This window comes from Podarcis vaucheri (genome assembly GCF_965113315.1).
Source record: "Podarcis vaucheri genome assembly, chromosome: 2".
Lineage (NCBI taxonomy): Eukaryota > Metazoa > Chordata > Lepidosauria > Squamata > Lacertidae > Podarcis > Podarcis vaucheri.
The window spans coordinates 65,173,848-65,194,316 of NC_138760.1; the positions used below are offsets into that span (position 1 = coordinate 65,173,848).

The 20,469-nt window shown below is 40.8% G+C and overlaps 1 protein-coding gene and 1 long non-coding RNA gene across 18 annotated transcripts in view; one reads left to right on the top strand and one right to left on the bottom strand.

Annotated features, from left to right (window-relative positions):
* The window catches only part of MYOT (myotilin), a 59,374-nt gene that overhangs the window by 7,695 nt on the left and 31,210 nt on the right, over positions 1-20,469 (top strand). For 5 of the 15 annotated variants that reach the window (XM_082211576.1, XM_082211589.1, XM_082211587.1 and 2 more), the window contains exons 2-5: positions 6,561-6,664; positions 6,925-6,986; positions 18,933-19,005; positions 19,116-19,248. In XM_082211576.1, coding sequence (XP_082067702.1) covers positions 6,561-6,664; positions 6,925-6,986; positions 18,933-19,005; positions 19,116-19,248 — 372 coding nt within the window. Of the gene's footprint in view, positions 1-6,162; positions 6,399-6,560; positions 6,665-6,924; positions 6,987-17,374; positions 17,381-17,788; positions 17,860-18,932; positions 19,006-19,115; positions 19,249-20,469 lie in introns of those variants that run through there. The other 10 variants (XM_082211580.1, XM_082211579.1, XM_082211590.1 and 7 more) reach the window with 10 other exon arrangements.
* On the bottom strand, positions 12-16,005 carry LOC309525930. 3 transcript variants are annotated; one of them, XR_014216577.1, is made up of 3 exons: positions 13,481-16,005; positions 7,273-8,999; positions 12-292 (listed from the first exon to the last, which is right to left on the bottom strand). It is a non-coding gene; the product is annotated as an uncharacterized lncRNA (long non-coding RNA). The 3 variants fall into 3 exon arrangements; XR_014216578.1 differs by lacking the exon at positions 12-292 and having other exon boundaries at positions 6,994-8,124; positions 8,885-8,985; XR_014216579.1 differs by lacking the exon at positions 12-292 and having other exon boundaries at positions 6,994-8,124; positions 8,885-8,999.

Genomic DNA, 20,469 nt, shown 5'->3' on the forward strand with positions numbered 1-20,469 from the left:
ATTTACACACGTATCCATGCAATCTGCCTGCCCAGTGGCAATACACACAGAGACCCTCCAGAAGGAAGATATACTTTTTTATACATTTTACATTTTTAATATTTTAACATTTAATATTTATCAACCCCTTGCAGTTGGTTAACATTCTTTAAATGGGTTATATTTCCAAAAGATGTTGTTGATAGGTAATCTTCTCGTGAAGAGAAGCCAAGGCAATCAAGAAGAGGAGGGGATGGGGGAGAACCTCAAGTATCCAGACTCTAGGCCAGCTGCTTTGCTTCTTTTTCTTACCCTGTGAAAAGTTTGAAATTGTTTGAATAGTTGTCCCCCCCCCCGCCGCCCCCTTGCCATCCTTGCATTCAAGCCCATGTCAAAAGTTCACTGTGTAATTATGATGCCAAGAGGTGAATAATAGTTGGAATTCCTTGTATCAGACTACCCTGCCACAGGATCTGAGTGAATCCTGTTGACTTCAATTACTGCCCAGGAAAGAGGATGGGTCTTCGAAGGGAAGCACACATTCTTCTAAGCTCTTCAGGCATAAGAAATTATTCAAGAGGCAACGGCACCCCCAAACAAGCAGCTGCAGCTCACACTTGACATATGCGGGTCATACCCAGTAGTGACAAATGTTGGTGTAAAGTTACTGATGATTTGCACACCGGCTGGGAAGCATGTACTGTAATTTAGCCTGTCGTGGTAATTTAGGAAGTCATAAACTGGTGGTGTTTGAATAGGGCAGATGAGTGGAGTGAGGGGGTGTCGTAGGTTAGGGTAGCCCACTGAATTCAAGACAGGAAAACAACCAGTCGTGGAAGTGAGTGGGTACAGTTTGGTAGGGACAGTTCAGTACCTTTTTTTCTGGCGGGGATGCAGGGGTATGCATACCCCTAAACATTTTGTGAATCTAAGTTTGGCCTTATTGAGGGACAGTATTTCAATTATGAGTAGGAAAATGAACGTGCCCCTAAACATTTTTTTGGGGGGGGAGCACGGGGGGGTAGTGTATCTACATATGGGTTAAAGATTATGTGTGTCACAGGAACCTGGCAGGATGAGAGAGTGGCTATAAGCTTGAAAAGTCTCTGGGAAGTTTTCACACTGTTCTCAGAATGCTGGCAAGGGATATGGTGGGGGAAATGCTTACTTTTTAAAAAGAGAGATGCTGTGACTTAGGCCTGGATGGAAGCCATGCCATCTGTCTTGGAATATATTAATTCTATGTCTAAAGGGGGCTGGACTGCAGTTGCTGAGGGCAGAAGGAAAAGGGTATCTCTCTACGCTATTTCAGAGCTACTTTTCTTTATTCCTTTGCGTCGGTCTTTCTAGTCAAAGATGACTAGGAGTGATGCTAAATTCCTTAGTGTAGAGGAGTATGTGTGGGTGTGTAAAACCCACAACATCAGTAATGTCCAGAGGAGGTTCTGTGCACTCTACTTAACACCACTGAAAGTAGCATAAGTAACTTTTACTTTTTACTGAATCGATCGAAAATGTAACAGGTTTTTTTATACTTTGTGAAACACTTAGAAGCTTATTTTGGAATTAAGTAGCATAAATAATAAAAACCATCACCCTCATCATCATAGAATTGTAGTGTAGGAAGGGACCACAAGGGTCATCTAGTCCAACCCTCTGCAAGGCAGGATCTTTTTGCCCAACATGAGGCTTGAACCCATGATCCTGAGATTAAGAGTCTACTGCTCTACTGACTGAGCCATCCCAGGGATATTATATTGCACATCTTTTTTCAGAGCAAGTTATTTTTACTTTTATTGCATCCCAACTCTGGATAGAAATATGAACTGTTTAACAAAAACAAATGCAGGTAAGGTACTCCATTACCTAGTCCACAAATGTGTTAACTGTCTTTACCATTGAGCTAAATGACCCTTGTGGTGCCTTCCAACCCTTCAGTTCTAATTATTATTATTATTATTATTATTATTATTATTATTATTATTATACTCTGCAGCAGGCATGAAGAACCTGTGGCCCTCCAGATGTTGTTGGACTACAGCTCCCATGATTCCTGACCACTGGCCATGCTGGTTGGGGCTGGTTGGAACTGGAGACCAGCAATATATTGAGGGCTACATGTTTCCCATTCCAGTCCTGCAGGTCAATACCAGGGATAAAGAATTCTGGGAGATTTTGGCTCTTCTGTGCTTGGGACATAAGCTTTGCTCTGCACACATCTTTGATCAGAGCACTAGCTGAACATTACCACCACGTTAAAATGGGACATAAAGCTCTTTAAAAAGCAATGTCTCCACCCAACTGCAGTCAAGTATCGGCAGAGGTGGACTTCCCAGAGTGAGGATGAAATTTGGCGCCCCCTCCCGCCCATTTATTATTTTCACAGCAAATCCTTTTGGAACTATTTGTTAAAGAGCCGTCCTCCTCTCACCTTCCATTCTGCACATGTACTCAATTGTACTACAGTGGTGCCTCAGGTTACAAACACCTCGGGTTACAGACTCCACTAACCTGGAAGTAGTACCTCAGGTTAAGAACTTTACCTTTACCGCCCTAAATTCATAGCTGTCAACCTTCCCTTTTTTTTTTTTTTTTTTGGTGGGAAATTCCCTTATTCCAGGGGTCTGCAACCTTTAAGACAAAAAGAGCCACTTGGACCCGTTTCCAAAGGGAAAAAAACTGGGAGCCGCAAAACCATTGCGACATTTAAAACAAATATATCTCCGGAGCCGCGATCTGACAGCGGGCGGGAAGGCGACGTCGGGACGGTGCGTGACTAACGCATGCACCGCCCCCATGCGACATCACAGCCAGTACAGCGCCCGTCACAGTGGGGAGTGTCGGGGCGCACAATGCGCCTCCTCCCCTCACTAGTATCCACCCTGGAGCCGCGGCAAAGGTGTAAAAGAGCCACATGCGGCTCCGGAGCCGCGGGTTGCAGACCCCTGCCTTATTCCAGCGCTGCTTCCCGCTGCTATCCTGGATTGTTAGATATCCCATAGAGACTGTCCCCAGGACAGGTGAGGCTGCCTTATTTTCGAGGCTGCTGATCCCTTTTTTTCAAATCTGAAAGTTGACAGCTATGCCTACATCTGGCACTGGAAAATTAGGGTGGGGAGAAGGGCTGCCTTTTATTTTGCACATAATTACCTGTGTAAAGCAAAAGGCATTATTTCCATCAACTACCAGAGATGGATTGGTTAGGAGGCTGTGGAAATGCCAGTGGTGTGTTTTGTTTTATGTGCCTGCATCAGCATGGGCATTTGTGTGAGAAAGTGTATGTATGTGTGTGAGAGAGAGCAGTGAAAGAGAGGGAGAGAGTGCATTGTGCCTGAAAGTCTGTTGTGTGAGCGTTCACTATTTATGTGGTGAATGTGCATGTATGGTGAGCGTAGGTGTATATGGTCTGCAAATGGAGTGTGCATTTATGTCTATGCATATGTACATGCATTGCCCACAATCACTGCTGGCATGCAGCCATTGGAGGGGTGGCTGACCATTAATGCGGCTCTCAAGTCGGGAAATGTTAGCCACCCCTGATCTAAAACATAAATCAGCTGATTTTTTAAATTTATTTTTTTTCTGGGAGTTGAAAGGCTCAATGCACACTCAGTGACCATTTATTGCTGTAGAAAGAAGCACAGAGGATACTAAGGCTGCAGTTTGTTGCTCTGATTAGTTCAAGTGAAAATGTTGATTCTTCTGCTCTCGTGCACATCACATAAGTGTGATATCTCTCTGTCCCATTTTGGAATGGTTTATGGGGTTTTTTAATTGCAGTGATTTTTATTTGTTTTAAAACCATATTTTTTCTGTTTGTCGTAACCCACCCTGGGATCGACCTCATGGTGAAGCGTGAGTTATAAATCTTATACATACATACATACATACATACATACATTCTTACATGTTAATACTGATTGCTGATGAATACTTTTTTATTTGTAGTTTAATTCCAGCATTGTAAGGGTTAATCTGGTAGGTTTGCTTTCACTTTAATTCTTTGATGAGCCTTTAGCTTACAGCTGCGTTGAGCCTTAGTGTATGTATTTGTGTGTGTGTGTATCTGTATATAGTCTTGGAGTAATCCAGTTGCTCTGGAGGGTTGGTTTTTTTAGAGAAGCATTTAAGAAACCATTTTTTTTGGTAAGTTTAAAGGCTTCAGTGTGCAAACTGGTTGCTATTTTATTTGCTTTAAAAAGTGGCTTTGCAATCTGTTTCTAGTTATATGGCTTCAAGAAAGTTTATAATTATATATTTGTTTATATATTTTATCATATATAAATTATAGCAATAGCAAATATAGTGTGTGTGTGTGTGTGTGTGTGTGTGTGTGTGTGTGTGTACACGTATATATACACATTATATTTACTACCACTATAATTTCTTTTAGGTATTTATGCTTATAAAGAGCTATAATTATAACTTTGTTGGTTTTACAATGAGAACATGTTGAGTCTTAGAGTCATCCTATACATGGTGACTATGAGAGTAAGCTCCATTGAGTTACAGGGACTTGCTTCCTAGTCAGCTGATTATGTTTGATGGCTGCCTTGCAACAATTCCATTATTAAGGAAGAGGCTTCTGGAACATATGTCAGAAAACAAAGGCAAAGGAACAATGGCTTTTCCAAAGCCTCTGAGCCCAAGACTTTGACTGAGGCATGTTCTGAATGCAGGTACATATCTATCAGTCTATGAAGTGACTGCACACACCTCCCAGTACTTTTGTCATCAGCAGCTGCTGCTTAACGACAGTCTTATCTCATTTCCTCAGAATGCATTTGAGGTCGTGCACAATGGCATCATCGGGGTCCTTCAGTCTGTAACAGGACTCCATTTCTGAAGATTTAGACCTAATGAATAAGTGGTCACTGTGGCCTGGCTGTTGTGGGGGGGAAAAAACATTTCTGCATGGTTTGGGCAGCACCCTATTTTTGGTAGTGTATGGACACATCACCCACATAGGTTGGTTAAACCGTGTCAGCTGGCATGGAAAGGAAGCAGGGTGAGGCTTCCTGCATATGTACATTTACTGTACAAATGTGTGTGTAGTTAGGTTATGTGGGGTTTTTTTGGAAGCTGTCTCATGAACTGAGTCTTCGGGTGAGTTAGGCTCTTGGGAAGTTCTGCTTAGGGTGACTGGTGATCGGCAGTGACAAAGACAACTTTATTTTCAGACAGCAGAGGTATTCCAGGTTGCAAAAAGCCTCGTGACGGTGGAAAGGCCTCATCCAGAGGTTTAATTCCTTCTTACCCTTCTTCTGCCATGGTCTTCAGTTGAGGGAACCATATGAACACCAGTATTGAAATTACTGATGTAACCAGTGCTCTTTTTTTAGGGGGTACTCAAGTGTACACAGTACTGGCACCTCTTTTTGCTGTTGTTAAAAAGTGTGGCACTTCCTTCAACAATTTCATGGTGGGTACCAGCACCTATTTTTCTAGAAAAAAAGCAATGGATGTAACTGACCTTTAAATTTTGTGTTGACTCCCAAGCTTTCTACTTGGGTGGGCTAGTGGTCTGGAAGAATAACATAAATTAAGGCTGCAATCCTAGACACTTAGCCAAGGAGGGACTTAACTTCTGAGTTAAGGATAACACTGTAAAGCTCTCTGAACTGTTTCCAACTTTTGCTTTCTGTGCCAGTCAATTCTAAACTTAGCTTTAACTGTCTTCTTGTTGTATTATACGTTTCTAGACACATTCTTGCCCAAGAATTAGATATGTTTAATATTAAATGCTAATGTATTGAGGTGTCACTGGTAGTTGTGCACAGTAGTGCTGTGAAAACAATGTTCAATTTCATGTTCAGATAAACAATTTTTTTAAAGCAGGAATTCAGGCTCAATTAAATGACTCGATATGCTTTCTCTATTTCCTGGAGGAAGCAAATAAATGCAGAATGGTGTGACATACTTATCTACATTTAAGTCATTTCTGTTCCTCTTAAAATAGAGACTGCCTTGAAATTTCCTTAGCTGCTGGTTTTACACATGCATGTGCTGATGTCATGCAATTTGTTTACAGACCTTGTTACCCAGAGGTTAGTATACGAATTAGCTCAACAATCACTTTCTGGCAGTGACAGTTCAGGCCCTGGTGTTCTACCTAGTAATCTTGAGTCAGCTGACAAAAAGGCAGAAATCTGAGCATACCCTGAGATCACTTCCTCAATTTATCCCTAAGTGATTAGTGTGACACCCAGTAGCTCAAGGGTCTACCAACGGCTTAGCCTCTGCTCATGGAAGGCCACCCTTTGAAAACTTTTGCGGTGCGATTTGCATGCAACATTTTCCAAGGAGATTGATGAGTCTCAGCAGGGACACTCAGGTTTGAACAGTAGAGTCCTTTCTGGAAGATTGTATGACCAGAATTTTTTTGTATTTGTTTTTACTGCTTATACAAACACAAACAGGTATGTAAAAACAGCATGTCATTTAACCATCGGGCAAAAAAAATTAAAAATCTGATCACAGCTTTGTGATTACAATGCTAAGCCCTGACAGTGCTTTGGGGTGTTGTACACCTTTTGTGTTTTGTAATAAGGAGGTTGCGTTGCTCTTTGTTTGTTTTTCAGGTGCAATGGCAGCACGTTAAAAAACCAAAGCACAGCTTCCAGGCTTTCGCTTTCAGCTGGAAGAAAGACCTTTGCTTTAGTCCTGCACTTGAGCTGCTTGACAGGCCAGTAGATTTATGCACCATCAGCTGCTTCTATATTAAATGCTACACACATAGTTAAAATTAGAAGTTAATCAGATCAGGTTTCCAAGAATGGATTCTGCTATACATCCCTCAGACAGGCCGGATCCATGGCCTGGGCTTCCTAGCGCTAATGGATAGATTGTCTGGCAGGAATACAGACCTCTGCTATTCCGTTAATCCAAAAAATCCGCATCCACTTGCTATCAAAACACCTAATTATGTTTGTGGTATATTTTCAGGCACTGCTGCACTCCTCTAGGAAAGAACTTGCAAAGAAGCAGCACTCTGCAAAAGGCAAAGTGTAAACATGCAATTTGCTTTTATAAAAGATAGTATATTTTACTGTGGATTTAGTGGCCAGAAAGACAGTGTATGTATAAAAATTCAGAGGTGTGTTGTTGTTGTTGTTGTTGTTTTGTGGGGGGGGGAGGTAGTGGGAGGAAGACAGCAGCTGATGTGCAAGCCCAACCTAGACAACAACAGGATAGCCATGATTCGTTGTTGTTCTCTTGCAAATGCCATATCGGTTCTGACTTTTACTTTCAGGAATCAGTATGAAGAAGAACAAATACATAGATCACACTCACCTTCATTTTAATTGGGCGGCCATTTGTTCATCTTTGATTCTGAATATTTCAACCTCTTAGCTGAGTAATGATGCCCACAGAAAACTTGCATCCACAGGGTAAACATCGGTTCAGTGTAGCCCTCCGTATGCTGCAGCACACTGTCCATTATATACTCCAATCCATTTATCATGGTTCTTACTGGTGCCTATCCTTCATTCTTTGAGCCCCATGGGATGATTGATCAATTCCGATTTTATTAGCTTTTTTTGAAATATGTGCTTGTGAAGAATACATCTAAATTCAGCACAGCATCCTCTAAATTTGCAGTGTTTGGTGTATTTTATATTCTCTTTGAATCATTAGATTGTCTCTGCTTGAAAGTGCATGGGTTTGGCAAGATTGCATTATTCTTCCATTTTAGTGGCTTTAAGTTGACCTGTGATAAATCCTTGTTTTCTCAAGTTGCAATGTTTTCCCATTTGAAGACAGCTGAATCAGTTGTCTAAGTGTCTGAGAAATTAGGTTTTGGACTTATTTAATGAGAAGTGAGATAAACCATTTGTCATGAGAGCACATTATGGCAGTGAATTTCACCAAGTGCACAGCTAAACATTATATATAGACAATTTCCTGTTCAAAAGTGTGCTAGCCCTTCCAAGGCAGTCAGCTAAGGTAGGAAACAATGACCTGTGCTCTCATACAATCTGCAATAGGAGCACTGTATTAACAAAGGACTCTGCGATTACAACCTTAAGAAATAGTCTGTTACAAGATGCTGAAAAACATATCTCTGTATGCATCAGTGGCTCCCTGTTGCACTTTGTAGAATGATTACAAGTGTTTGCTTCACATTCAGCCATTTTCACAGACCTGTGAAAAGATGGATAGTATTACTGCAATGTGCTGTGTGCAGTGCCACTCTTGAAGACTTCTTAGAAGCCACAGCAGGTGCGGCTTGCTCCAGTTTAGCAAGTGTTTGCTGTTAGGACCATATCCATATTACTCAATTTCTACAAAAAGAAGAGACTCTGGCTTCCTACCTGCGTCCGGGTGCAGTTAAAGCTGACATTCCATTAGAAAGCCCTACATGGCTTGAGTTGTAACTCTTGTAAATCCTTGCTCTTGGTGAGCTAAACTAATGATGGGGGGGGGGGAATGTAGCTGAAGCTTTTGCAATATAAGGGCTGAAGTTTGATTTGTACAGTCATTGTATAAATTGGTTTACCAAACTGTATATGACAGGGATTGGTGACTACCAAGTAGGGAGCTGGAGCCTACCAGTGGGTTGCAATAAGGCTTTTGTACTCGAGAACAAATGGCTCAGAGCAGCAGCTACTAGGTCAGGTGATGAGATTACTAGACCTTCAGTCCCTCACCAAAAACCATTTTGTTGTTGGAACAAAAACGTTTTGATTTGTGGCTCAGGCTGGATCATAGGAAGATGCCAGTATTCCAAATTAGACGATTGGCCCATCTAGCTCTGTATGCCCACACTGACTAGCAGCAGCTCTCCAGCGTTTCAGACAGGGAGTTTTTCCCACTCCTTCCTGGTGAAGGCAGCGGCCAAACCTGGGAATTCTTGCATGCAAATCATGTCTTCCACCACTGAGCGACACCCCCAAGAATGTACCTGTGTCCTGCTGAGAATATTATATTTCCTCTTGCACAAATTGACAAAGTTTGTTACTTGACAGGGTTATCCACAAGTGCTAGGAGTAGCAGCTGCCAGATCTGTAGAACAGAAACTAGAACATTCAGGTGGGACCTGCACTAAAACGTTTCACTGAACAGCACTCCTGTTCAAGATGTCAGCAAGCCACATGCTTTTCCAGAGTACTGTACATTTCCCCAACACCACTGCCCAGCAGACATTCATTATGGCCTCTTAACGCATACAGTTTTCTTTGGGCTGTTCTGGGATTCGCACCCCCACCCCCTTGGGTTTTTAAGTACTTCTGCAAAAACTTTGTTTCCCTTAGGCCTGCTGATACCTCCCTCTTGAGCATGGTTATACCAGGTCTGTTGCTTGGAAAATGAGTTTTGCTATTAGTATATATGATTTGGTGCCAATGGAAGCTTGCCTTCTGATGCAAATAGCTGTCATCAGGACCATGGAAGGAGAATGGTTGAACTCTCCCTCCTCACCCAGTCCCATTTCTGTTCTCTCTCTCCTCCCACCTCCTGCCTCAGGCCAGCGGCTAATCAAACTTTTTAAAAGCATGCACATTAACTGCATTCACACAGTGTTGTGTCATTTCAGACTATAGAATTGTAGAAGAGCAGGAGCCACAATGTTTGTGTCAAATAGTAATTCAGGACTGCTTGTGGGACAGCTAAAGACTACCTCATCCCAGGATAGCAAAAGTACTGAATCATGCTCATAACCAATGTCCACAATCTTAGCAATGTCTCCTTGAGTTACATGTTGGCCTTTATATGGATGGAAGCACCCAGGGAGTGGGATTCTCCCCCCCACCCCCACTTCTAAGGTGAATTTAGACCTAGCGCTTGGCAATGGGTTCTTAAAGTAGCAAATAAGGGTTTTCCCCCCAAACTATTTATTTCAGATTTCAAAGTACTTTTGAGCAGTTGCATAGCCCTGTGAAAGTTTCCTCAACACTTAAAAGATTCTCTGAGAGACCAAGGAAAACCTGTTTCTGATGACATTTTGAGGATGGCCAGTTTGTGTGGAATTTCTGAAATGTTTATAAAGAGCACAAAACTAGGAAATACCTTTTTATGGCAGTAAGAAAAAACAAAATGCAGGTATTAAAAACAAAAAGCCAGCACAATTAAGGAATCAGTGGCTTTAGAAATGAAATTGCACCTTCCGGGTTAGCGCCATCGGCAATGGCGGAGTTCCTCTGACCGAGAGGAACCCGCTCCGTGAAAATCGTGTCTTGCCGCCACGGCGAAGGCGGAGACCCTTCAACAATCTCAGGCGGAGGAAGCCTGGGAACGTGGGATTTGGCTGACACCAGGAGCGCCTCCCCTACTCGCAGGGAAACCCTTTTTTGGGGATCCGAAGCGACGTGGGGTGAGTGGCGCGGTGTTTTGAATCAACCGCTACTTTTACGGAGTGAAGCCGCACAGCCGTTGCCGGAGAGCGCTGACTTTTTCCTGTGGACAATTGGACTCTAAACAAGTACCCGTGAGTAGAACGGAAAATTGGATTAAGAAACATTTTAATTTGGCACTGAAGCGGGAAGGTTCTAAACAGGAAGTCCGCCTCCCGTTTTTGTAAATAGATTGAAGCAAAAACTTTACAAGCTAAAGTCTGGAAAGTCGTATATAAAGGTCTAAATCTCCTTCAGTTATTACCACCAAAACCCCTCTTGGAAGCAGGAGAAAAGGGGGAGAATCTTAGATTGTTCAAGCCTGCAGGAGAGAGAGTAAAGAAAGATAAATTCCCACCGTCTCAAACCTGGGAACGGGGTGTCAGAGTCAGAAATTTATGGAGAAGTTCATTGACTGTGAATGGAACGTCTTTTGACAGATAGTTAAAAAAGAGAAACAAATTGATTCCAATGTTGCCTTTTGTATTCAAAAGAAACAAAATATTTGAAAAATGAAAGTAATTTTCTTTTGTTGGTTCTGCTTTCAAAAGATGGATACAAATAGAAATTGTCTCCTCTAGAGGGAGCTTGTTAAATTGTTGCTGGAGTCGATCTGGGGATTTCACAGCTGTGGAGATTAGGATCGTGAGACCAGACTCTGACCTTGAATAAAAATGTGTTTAGAAGACGTTTTGGTGCTTGCTTTTTGCAAGACAAGCGCTTTGCTGGAGCAGATGCATGAGAAGATGGATTTGATGACTGTTGCAGTCAAAAACTTTGGACAAATGGCGAATACCCATATAGAAACCATTCAGGAACCAACCCAGGAACCTGTTTTGACAGGGCAAGTGCAAGTGCAGAAGATAATGGAGGAGGTTGCTGTTGAACCTCAAGTAACACAAATGGAGAGACTCGAGGCCTTGCAGGAGCATAAGCCGCTGTTCTTGAAGTTTGAATCTAGAGTGGACCAGGGGGGGTCTGGAGTTGTGAGGGCTCTTAATTTTGGAAGGACTTTGAAACATGCTCTTAAATACTTTCTGGATTACAGTGTTGACTGTGGGGAATGGGACTGTGGGGAATGGGCTGATCTGCTGAGGGGAGATGGAGATATTTTTGGATTGGAGTTCCCCCGAGGCCTACCCCCCCCCCAATGAGAAAGGAAAGAAATTAAGAAAAAGATCAACAAAAGACAAAGTAAAGTGCAGGTATAAACAAGAAGAAGATCTGCAGAAGGGACATGGAAAAGACTTAAGAGCCTCGGCCATAAGATCACCAGGTTGATGGACTAGATGGAATGGACAAGAAGGACTGGCAAAACCCGAGACCAGGAAGAAGAGACGTTGGATGAAGATTGGAAGAAAGTTTTTAAAAATTTATTTTGAGAATTAGTGTAAAATTAACAAGTATTAGGAAAAATGTTGGAATGAAACTATTTGGCTTTAGTAGAAATGATATAAGGAGTCATGTACAAATAAGTATTAAGTTTTAAGGTTTAAGGTTTTTTTATGGTAAGATAAGGTTAAAATAAATTAAGGTAAATTGAATGACAGAATATAGTGAAAGATGGAAAGGATTTGCTGAGTTAATTAATAGGTTAGACCGTTAAGATAAATTATATAACAAAAATTGAGAAAGATGGAAAGAATTTGCTGAAACAATTAATTAAATTAGAATACAAAAAGGAAGGTGTGAGGAGGTCGATGAAACAAGTAAATGAAAGATAAAGATATGGAACATTGGATGTTTGTTTTAATGTTATTGGGTTTTTTCTGTATTGTTGTATTGTTTTTTATGCTTTTTATGTATTGTAATGTATGTCTTGTCAATTTTTTGTTGTTCTCTTTTCTTCTTTTTTCTGTAATTCTTAAATTTCTAATAAATATCATTTTAAAAAAGAAAAAGGAAAAAAAATAGAAAAGAAATTGCACACAGAGAATGGACTGTTCCTAACCAAATATCTTTATTTTAGATTCAAGGATGCAGACATCTTTAAAAAGCACAATTCAAATTGTACTAAATAAATGCTAAGTTAATTTTTCTATCATCCTCTATTTGGCTTGCAACTGAGCTGTTCTGACTGGATGTTGACTTTTAAATACCCCTCTGCCCTGTTAGCATGAATTTCTTGGCATTTCTTCTCTTCTCCCTGTCATAACTTAATGTGGGCATATATCCCCTACATAAGGTAAAGGGTAAAGGTACCCCTGCCTGAACGGGCCAGTCTTGACAGACTCTGGGGTTTGTGCGCCCATCTCACATCTATAGGCCGGGGGCCAAGTGTCCGAAGACACTTCCGGAACGCCGTTTACCTTCCCGCTGGTAAGCGGTACCTATTTATCTACTTGCCCCCGGGGGTGCTTTCGAACTGCTAGGTGGGCAGGCGCTGGGACCGAGCAGCGGGAGCACACCCCGCCGCGGGGATTCGAACCGCCGACCTTTCGATCGGCAAGCCCTAGGCGCTGAGGCTTTAGCCCACAGCGCCACCCGCGTCCCTTATCCCCTACATAGTCACCCACAAAAGAACATGTTCCAGGGATTTTCTTGCATCCTTGGGGAACCCACCGACTTTCATTAATTTTTAGAGAAGCAGCTCAGGGAACAAGCATGGAGCAGTTACTTTCAAAGGGGTTGCTGACAGATGAGCAAATGAAAATAGCTGGGGGAGTAGAGATCAAATTAAGAACTCCATAGAACAAACAAAAAAAGCCCCGTGGATCCAAGTGTCTATTATTGCCTTGCATTAGTGGTCAATTGACTAAAAGAAGGAAGAAAAAGAAGTCCTGAAAACCATAGAAGCCATGCAGGGGAAAGGCACAGATAAGTATCTATCACACCCTCTGGGGCCAGTGATCTCCAGTCCTTAATTCCAGGTATGTGAGATCTAGCTAAGAATATGCAGTGATGAGGAAGATACCTTACAAATTTGTCCCTGATTTCCTAATCTGGATTGGTTTGTTAACGTACAACTAGCTGAACTGAAAACATACTGAAAGTCTACTTGCCTTTCTCCTGGGTGCCAAGTAAGGCCATCTATTTTCCATTTTGTTCCCTTAATCCTCTCCACGTTTAAAAATCTCAAATCCAAGAGAGATTTTATCTTGCATCATTTTAAAAAAAAATGTGGAGAGCCCAACCAAGTTAGTTTTGAGTTAGTACAGTCATGTACCTACCTCTGAGCTCCAACTTCTTACTGGGCCTCTGGATGCATCACAATACAATTCAAGAATCTGGAGAAGAGGAAGCATCTACAGGCGCTTTTCACATAAAGTTCTTCACAGGTGCTACTACTGGTGGAAATATGACTGGCAATATCATGTCTGACACCACCAGCAGGCAAATGATGATGATGATGATCAAGGAAACAGTAAAGGGCCACCATGAAAAAATTCCCTTGGATTTTTGCTATTGTTGAATGGCTTTAACAGATCTGCCAAAAGGTAAATCTTTGCCACTAGGAGGCTCTGCAAGAATAGCTTCTTAGGAAACATAATTCTTTACTAAACAACTAAGATCTGACGGTGGAGAGGAGAACTATCCTCCCTGAGTTACATACTATTGTTTCTGTATTAGTTCCATTTTGGTATATGGTTATTTCCCTGCCCCGCCCCCTTGTCACTGGATGTCTTCCAACAGCGGTTAATTTCCTCTGAATGGGAACAAACATTCTGCAGGAATGTGGTTTCTAGTGACAGATTAGCCTTATAACACTCTAAGTCTATGTCGTGTAGTTTTCCTACCTAGAAACATAGTGTTGGAAGGAGCCACTAGGGTCATCTAGTCCAACCACTGCAATTTAGGAATCTTTTGCCCAACATGGGGCTCAAACCCATGACTGAGGTTAAAAATCTCATTCTCTACCAACCGATCTATCAAAATTGCCAGTGCTTAGCTCTCAAATATCACGAGCCTTCTCATGGGATTAGCAGTACAAGTAATGACATGTTTTTAGCTGGCATCTCTATTATATGCTATGTCTTCTTCAAAGGCAAAATATCCAGGAGCCTTTTAAAAAAGCTGGATCTGTTCTTTAATGCTATCAAATACATTTTTAAAGGCTTTGTAAAAGTTGGGACCTACAAACCTCACACACTGAATGCTTACTGGGCTTTCTACATCTCTATGCTGTATACAGGAGTCTCTTGTGACTAGCATTTAGCACGTTTTAGAAATTCATTTGAGAACGTTAATTCTCTTCCTTCTTGTCACCTGTCATGTTGGCTCAGATGATCACATTAAGCTTTTACTTCCTTGCTCTATATATTCCTGTTCATCTGTAAAAAAAATACCAGATGAGCAAATTCTGTAAGAAAATCCTCTTACAGAATTGATTGCCATAGGATATTGTGATGTCTCTTAGCTGACCCCTACTGCTGATTCAGAACTTCTTCAGGGCTACATTTGATTGAGAAAACACAAAACTCTCTTACCTTAGCAGCCTTGTTGGAATCCAAACTCAGAATAATAAGGCCAACCACAAATAAAATGACAGAAAAATGCATAATTAAAATAGATAATTCAGTTAAAAATGCAGCTTTTAGTTCATATTTGTTCTGCATCATCAGTGACCGGAACTAATATACCACCATTACGTAAAATATGAAAAATAACATGGCAACACCAGCCAGACTTCAATTTTGTGTTTTCTCAATGCACTGGAGGCAACTACCTTGCATTTTGCGATTTAAACAAACATGCAAAGTGAAAGACATACAATCAGAGGACTAAGTTCATGTTGTGTAAAAGTCTATAGCAAAACTCCCATTTGATTTTATTGGTTTTAGGTGAACCACTCATCTGTTAATGAATGCCTTTGTTCCTTCTCAGTTTTACAGTCATGATATATCAAATTCATGAGATAGTAACATTTATGTTACTAAATAGCCCATGGATCTTTGGAAAAGTGGGTCTTTTAAAACATCCCTTTGTTTCTAAACGTGTGTCACTAGTCTTTCCAAGTAATATATGAAGTATTTTAATTAAAAATCAAAATTCCTTGTAGATTCTCTCATTGTTGGTAAATAAACAAGGAGATTTTAGAAAAGTGACTTGTCTCTTTGGGTGAATTAAGGAATAGCCATGTTACTGTTGAACTACTTGTAACTCCCTAACTCAGCCTTGAGGCATCTAAAATTGAACCACAGGCAGTACTTCTATCATATTGCTTCTCCAAAAGCATCCTTATTCATTCAACTCCTGTGTCCATTCAAACCTGGAAAGGGATGTAAAGGTAATGTGCATAAAACAAAATGTAAGAACCCAAATAGAATTTTAAAGCACTGTACACCATAGATGTTCAGCATGCAGACAATCCTGTTAAAATAGCAATTCAATGAGATTTTTGAATGTGGTTTGCATAATTCATCATATTCATAGTTAGTGGAAGACTTTACAGATAGACCATGTTTATTTAACAGCACAAGACACACCCATGCATTAGAATGAATCCTGTCTTACCTCTTTACCAGGGGGTTTCAGATATTCCTTTTCCCACCCCCACCCTTCACCCAAATGAGTTTATTTCAAAATCTACCAGAAGAAATGTTAGTTGCTACAACAGATTTAATAGTCTGTCTGATTTTCAGATCTCTGGCAAAGTGCTTCATGAAGCCTTCATAATATTTTCCTAACCCTCTCTGTATTACATCTGTCCCTGTCCTGGAGACAGCATAATTGTGCAAACATCTCAGCTATTCAGGTAGTCGTCATTATTGTTTGTGTCAACAGCATGATTGGTATGTACCTTATTATAATCTTGGTGTTGGGTTGCAAAGGTCCTCCTCTCTTCATCTGGCTGAGTCTAATTCCGTCATCTTCACTAAGATCTAAAGTTACACCAAGTAAAGGTTGCCATTTACGTGGAACACTGAGGTTGCTAAAATGACTCCCTTAGGTACAGTCTATGCTATTTCTTCTTCCAAGGACACAGTCAGGACAATGCAGAGGTTTTTGCCAAAGCAAATTAGAAACTCTTGATGTACAGATACGTGGAGTAAAGCACCAGTTTTGTTTCTCCTTACCAGTTATGAATATGTTGTACTGTTACATTGATGAAGCTGTTCTTGAGTAATGTGAAATTATTCAAATGTGATCTTAGCTTCTTGGGTCAATTGGTAGCAGGACGATTCAACCTTGCATCATCACATTTTTGACAAATCTGATTGTTAAAATTAATCACCAAAGTTTCCTGGTAAGCTACACCCTGTTATAACTTTGTTCCCATAAGTGTAGAGTACCCAATGGAGGCTGAAATGCCCAGTACAAGGTTAGTTATATTACAAGTGTGCTAAAGTGTCTGTGGAATTGAGTTCTTTAGGGTGGCAAGGAAATTGGTTCATTGGGATCTCTCATCTGGGTTATCTGAGAGTGTTTCCTCAGCTCAGAATCTTCTTAAACTAGAATAGATCTGAATTGTAGAGAGCCTTATGAGCTTTTACACCAATTGATGTATCCAATACAGCGGTACCTCGGTTTACGAACTTAATCAGTTCCGGAAGTCCTTAAACTGAAACCATTCTTAAACTGAGGTGCACTTTCCCTAATGAGGCCTCCTGCCGCCGGTGCCCTTCCACCATTCGGATTCCGTTCTTAGACCAAGGTAAAGTTCACAAACTGGGACACTACTTCCGGTTTTGCGGAGTTCGTAAACTGAATAGTTTGTAAACAGGGCTGGTCTTAAACTGAGGTACCACTGTAAGTCCTACTCAGAGCAGACCCAATGAAATTAATGTACCTAAGTTAGACCTGTCTATCTATTTCACTGGGTCTGTTCTAAATAGGACTAACACTGGAAACAACAACCAATTTTGATATTTTATTAAATTATTCATAAACTGTCCTCTATCCAAACATTTCACTGTGGAGCATTTTATTGAAATTTGCACACAGCAAAAGAGTGAAAGAAGAAAGCATGTCTTTGGAATGTTGTAACATTCTAAAATAAAGTCAAGATCCAGCTCTTCATTTCTGGTTTCAATGGCTCTTGCAATTTCTAACGTTATTGTCATTTTAAGATATTCATCACCATTTTCTTTTATTCAGGTTGCAGTGCTAAGGACCCTTATTTCCAGGAGGTAAAACCCACTTCCTGAAGCAGTAAATGCTATTTGAGAAGTTCAAAGAAATAACTAAGAACATCTTAAGGAAAAAGTAGCCCCAAAGTAGACTTTGAAAATTGAGCTATAAACATTTCCATTTAAACATTATCGTGTAACATCCCATATTACATGGCAATAATGTAATCCTGACATGCCTTCCTATTTAGCATGTTTCTCTATTATTATTATTATAAATTATTATAAATTATTAACTTTCTTAACGATACTGAGACTGTTCATTTTATTTCTGTTCCATACCTAGTAGTTATTATTATTTTTATAAATAAAGGTGGTGTACACAGTTCTGTCCCTCCTCATTTACTCTCCACAACAACCCTATGAGGTACCTAGGTTAGACTGAGAGGCAGTGACTGGCCCAAGGTCACCCAGTGAGCTTCATGGCAGTGTGGAGTATTCAAGCTTTGGTCTACCAGGTCCTGGGGCAACCCAGGCAGGTGGGTTGGGAATAATAATAATAATAATAATAATAATAATAATAATACCTACACATACACACACACCCAGTGATATCTGTAATGACAAATCTTTACATGGCCAAGAGTGGCATCACTGCAGTCAGGGAGTAGTGCAAACTCCTGGCAATACTGTGCCACACTGAACTTATCTATTTAAAGAGCTAACAATTACACAGAGGAGGAGAGAGTGAGGTCACTTCTACACCAAAACATTTAAAGCACACTTGTGGCTTCCCCACAAAGACTCTTGGGAACTGTCGTTTAAGGGTGCTGAGAGTTGCTTATTGCTTTATTTATATATTATATTTGTGTCCCACCCTTCTTCCCAAAGGAACCTGCAGCAGCAAACAGCAAGATGTTAAAGCAGTACAATTTAAAATCAAATAAAAAAAACCTCACACATTTAAAACAGTTGCTTTGAAGCCCCTTACAGAGCTGCAATCCCCAGTGCCCAAAACAAACTTGAGTCATTGGGATTCTTTGGGGGAAGCTATGACTGTTTCAAGTGGTATAAGAGCGCTTTAAATGTTTGGTGTGGATGTGACCACAGGCAGAGAACTGGATCGAGAGCTGCCAAGCCTAAATTTAGGGCTCTTCCTACAATGCATGTTTGCTGCAGGATTTGCAGTACAATCAGGGGCAGCTTTTCCTGTCCCTGCAAGACACTTTGGCAGGGATGGTGGCCAAATGTTCCCTGCCAGCTGCACAAATATTACTAGCCATGGTTAAGTCTAGATATCTGTCTTGGTCCAGAATTCTTGGAGGTTGCCTGCAGTTATAAGAATAACATATGATTAAAAAAAGCTTAATCTCTAGAGGACCTTTCAAAAAGTTGAAGAGGCTGCAGCATTGTATTTTCACTTATGTTTTCATCCAGAGGTGATACTGCTAGAATTGTAATAGTGCCGTCCTTTCCATGGCATGCTGTCTGCCTGACATTCAGTTTTCACCATCCCAATCTATTAAACTTGCTCACTGGTTCCCCTCAGGGCGAGGGAAGATAAAGTGAATTATGTTTAACATACAAGCCTGATTGATCTTGTTTCCTCTAGGTTTACAAGGAAATCCTGACCAAGCTCTTCTCTGTGAGTGTCAGCATACTGGCTGGGCCAGAGGAATGTCACAGTAAGTGAAGAAGTTCTCCATTGTATGCATAATCACCCAATAAAAACGTATGTCCGTCTCCCAGTAAGCTGTGCTTATTATTGTTTCTCCCCTGCCCTCAATACACTTAGGACCGAGCGGAAAACTTCCAGCCTGTCACTGACCATTGGATCACCAGCCAGTGGAGAGTTTAGCAGCAGCAGCAGCAAAGCATGTTGCAGTTATTCCACTTTAATTCAGCCGTTATCCGCTGACCCTCAAAGAGTAGGTTAAACACTTCCTGTTCCCTTTGCATTAATTTTGGCAAAACGTTGACTCCTGCATTGAAATTCCAGTTTGTCTGCATTGGTTTATTTCTCCCCCCATTTAAAACATGTCTGGCTGGGGTTGGGTTTTTTTTTTTTTTTTTTTTTGGCATCTATCAATGAGAGGATTAGAAGCAGTCATGTGGCTACCCTGGAGCTTAGCCATTTGTCATATTCTTCCAAAGACATTTAAGAAAGGACAGTTGGATCAAAGCAGCTACTTAGTATAGAGATGGAGAATTCAAAACATCCAGGGATTTAAATGCCTTTCAAGTTGTTAGGGGAAAGTGTGGGGAGAGATTACATCGGTTTCTTTTTATAAGATTCTGCTAAAGTAAAAAAGCAAATATATTATCAGTGGTAGAATTTTTTGTACACTATATTAACTAGTAGGCAGTTTCAGGCAGCCCCTATGGAATTGGCTTTCTTGTAACGAAGTTTTAGAGACATAAATATCTCTTTACAAATGTACAAGTTGTGAATGCAGACAAGCACGCAGGTACCACAAATCCTGAAAGGAGCATGGAGTCTCCCAAAAACAAACATAGCATGTCTACAGTTTGAAGCTTGTTCTTTCCAACTCCCATCCATGTATGTGTTGTTCACAAGTTAGTATCCACCAGCCATCAAAAGCAACTGAAGGTTCTTCTAGCCATTAATGACCATTGAATAAACTCATTTAGCAAAAAGCTAAAGAAAATATATTTATTGACACAGGTGCATCCATATGTCCAAATCTACAGCAATCAGCATAATTTGCCAATGTTTCCTTCCTTATTTCAATAGTCGATAGGAAGAAATCAGTTGTAAAAATGTAAAATATTCTGATGACTTGGTTCTTCATCTGTCAAAGGCAAGAGTTCCTACTTATTCCAGAATCCCAAATTTCTATATTGCAGCTGAAATACTTTCCAAAAGGCAGATTTCCCCAACTGGTGTCCATCAGATGTTTTACTGGCTGGGGCTGATGGTAGTTGTAGTCCAAAACATTTGGAGGGTACCAAGTCAAGGAAGCATATCTAGAAGCCGTGGACACTTAAGTACCAAGGACTAGGTCTGGTTTACATGTTAACAGTCATAATATGATGGTTACCACATAATTGACTATTCCTGTTCAGCAGCTCACAGTGCAAGCTAGTTGATTTCCATAAGCGATGAGAAGAACCCCATGCCATGGAGG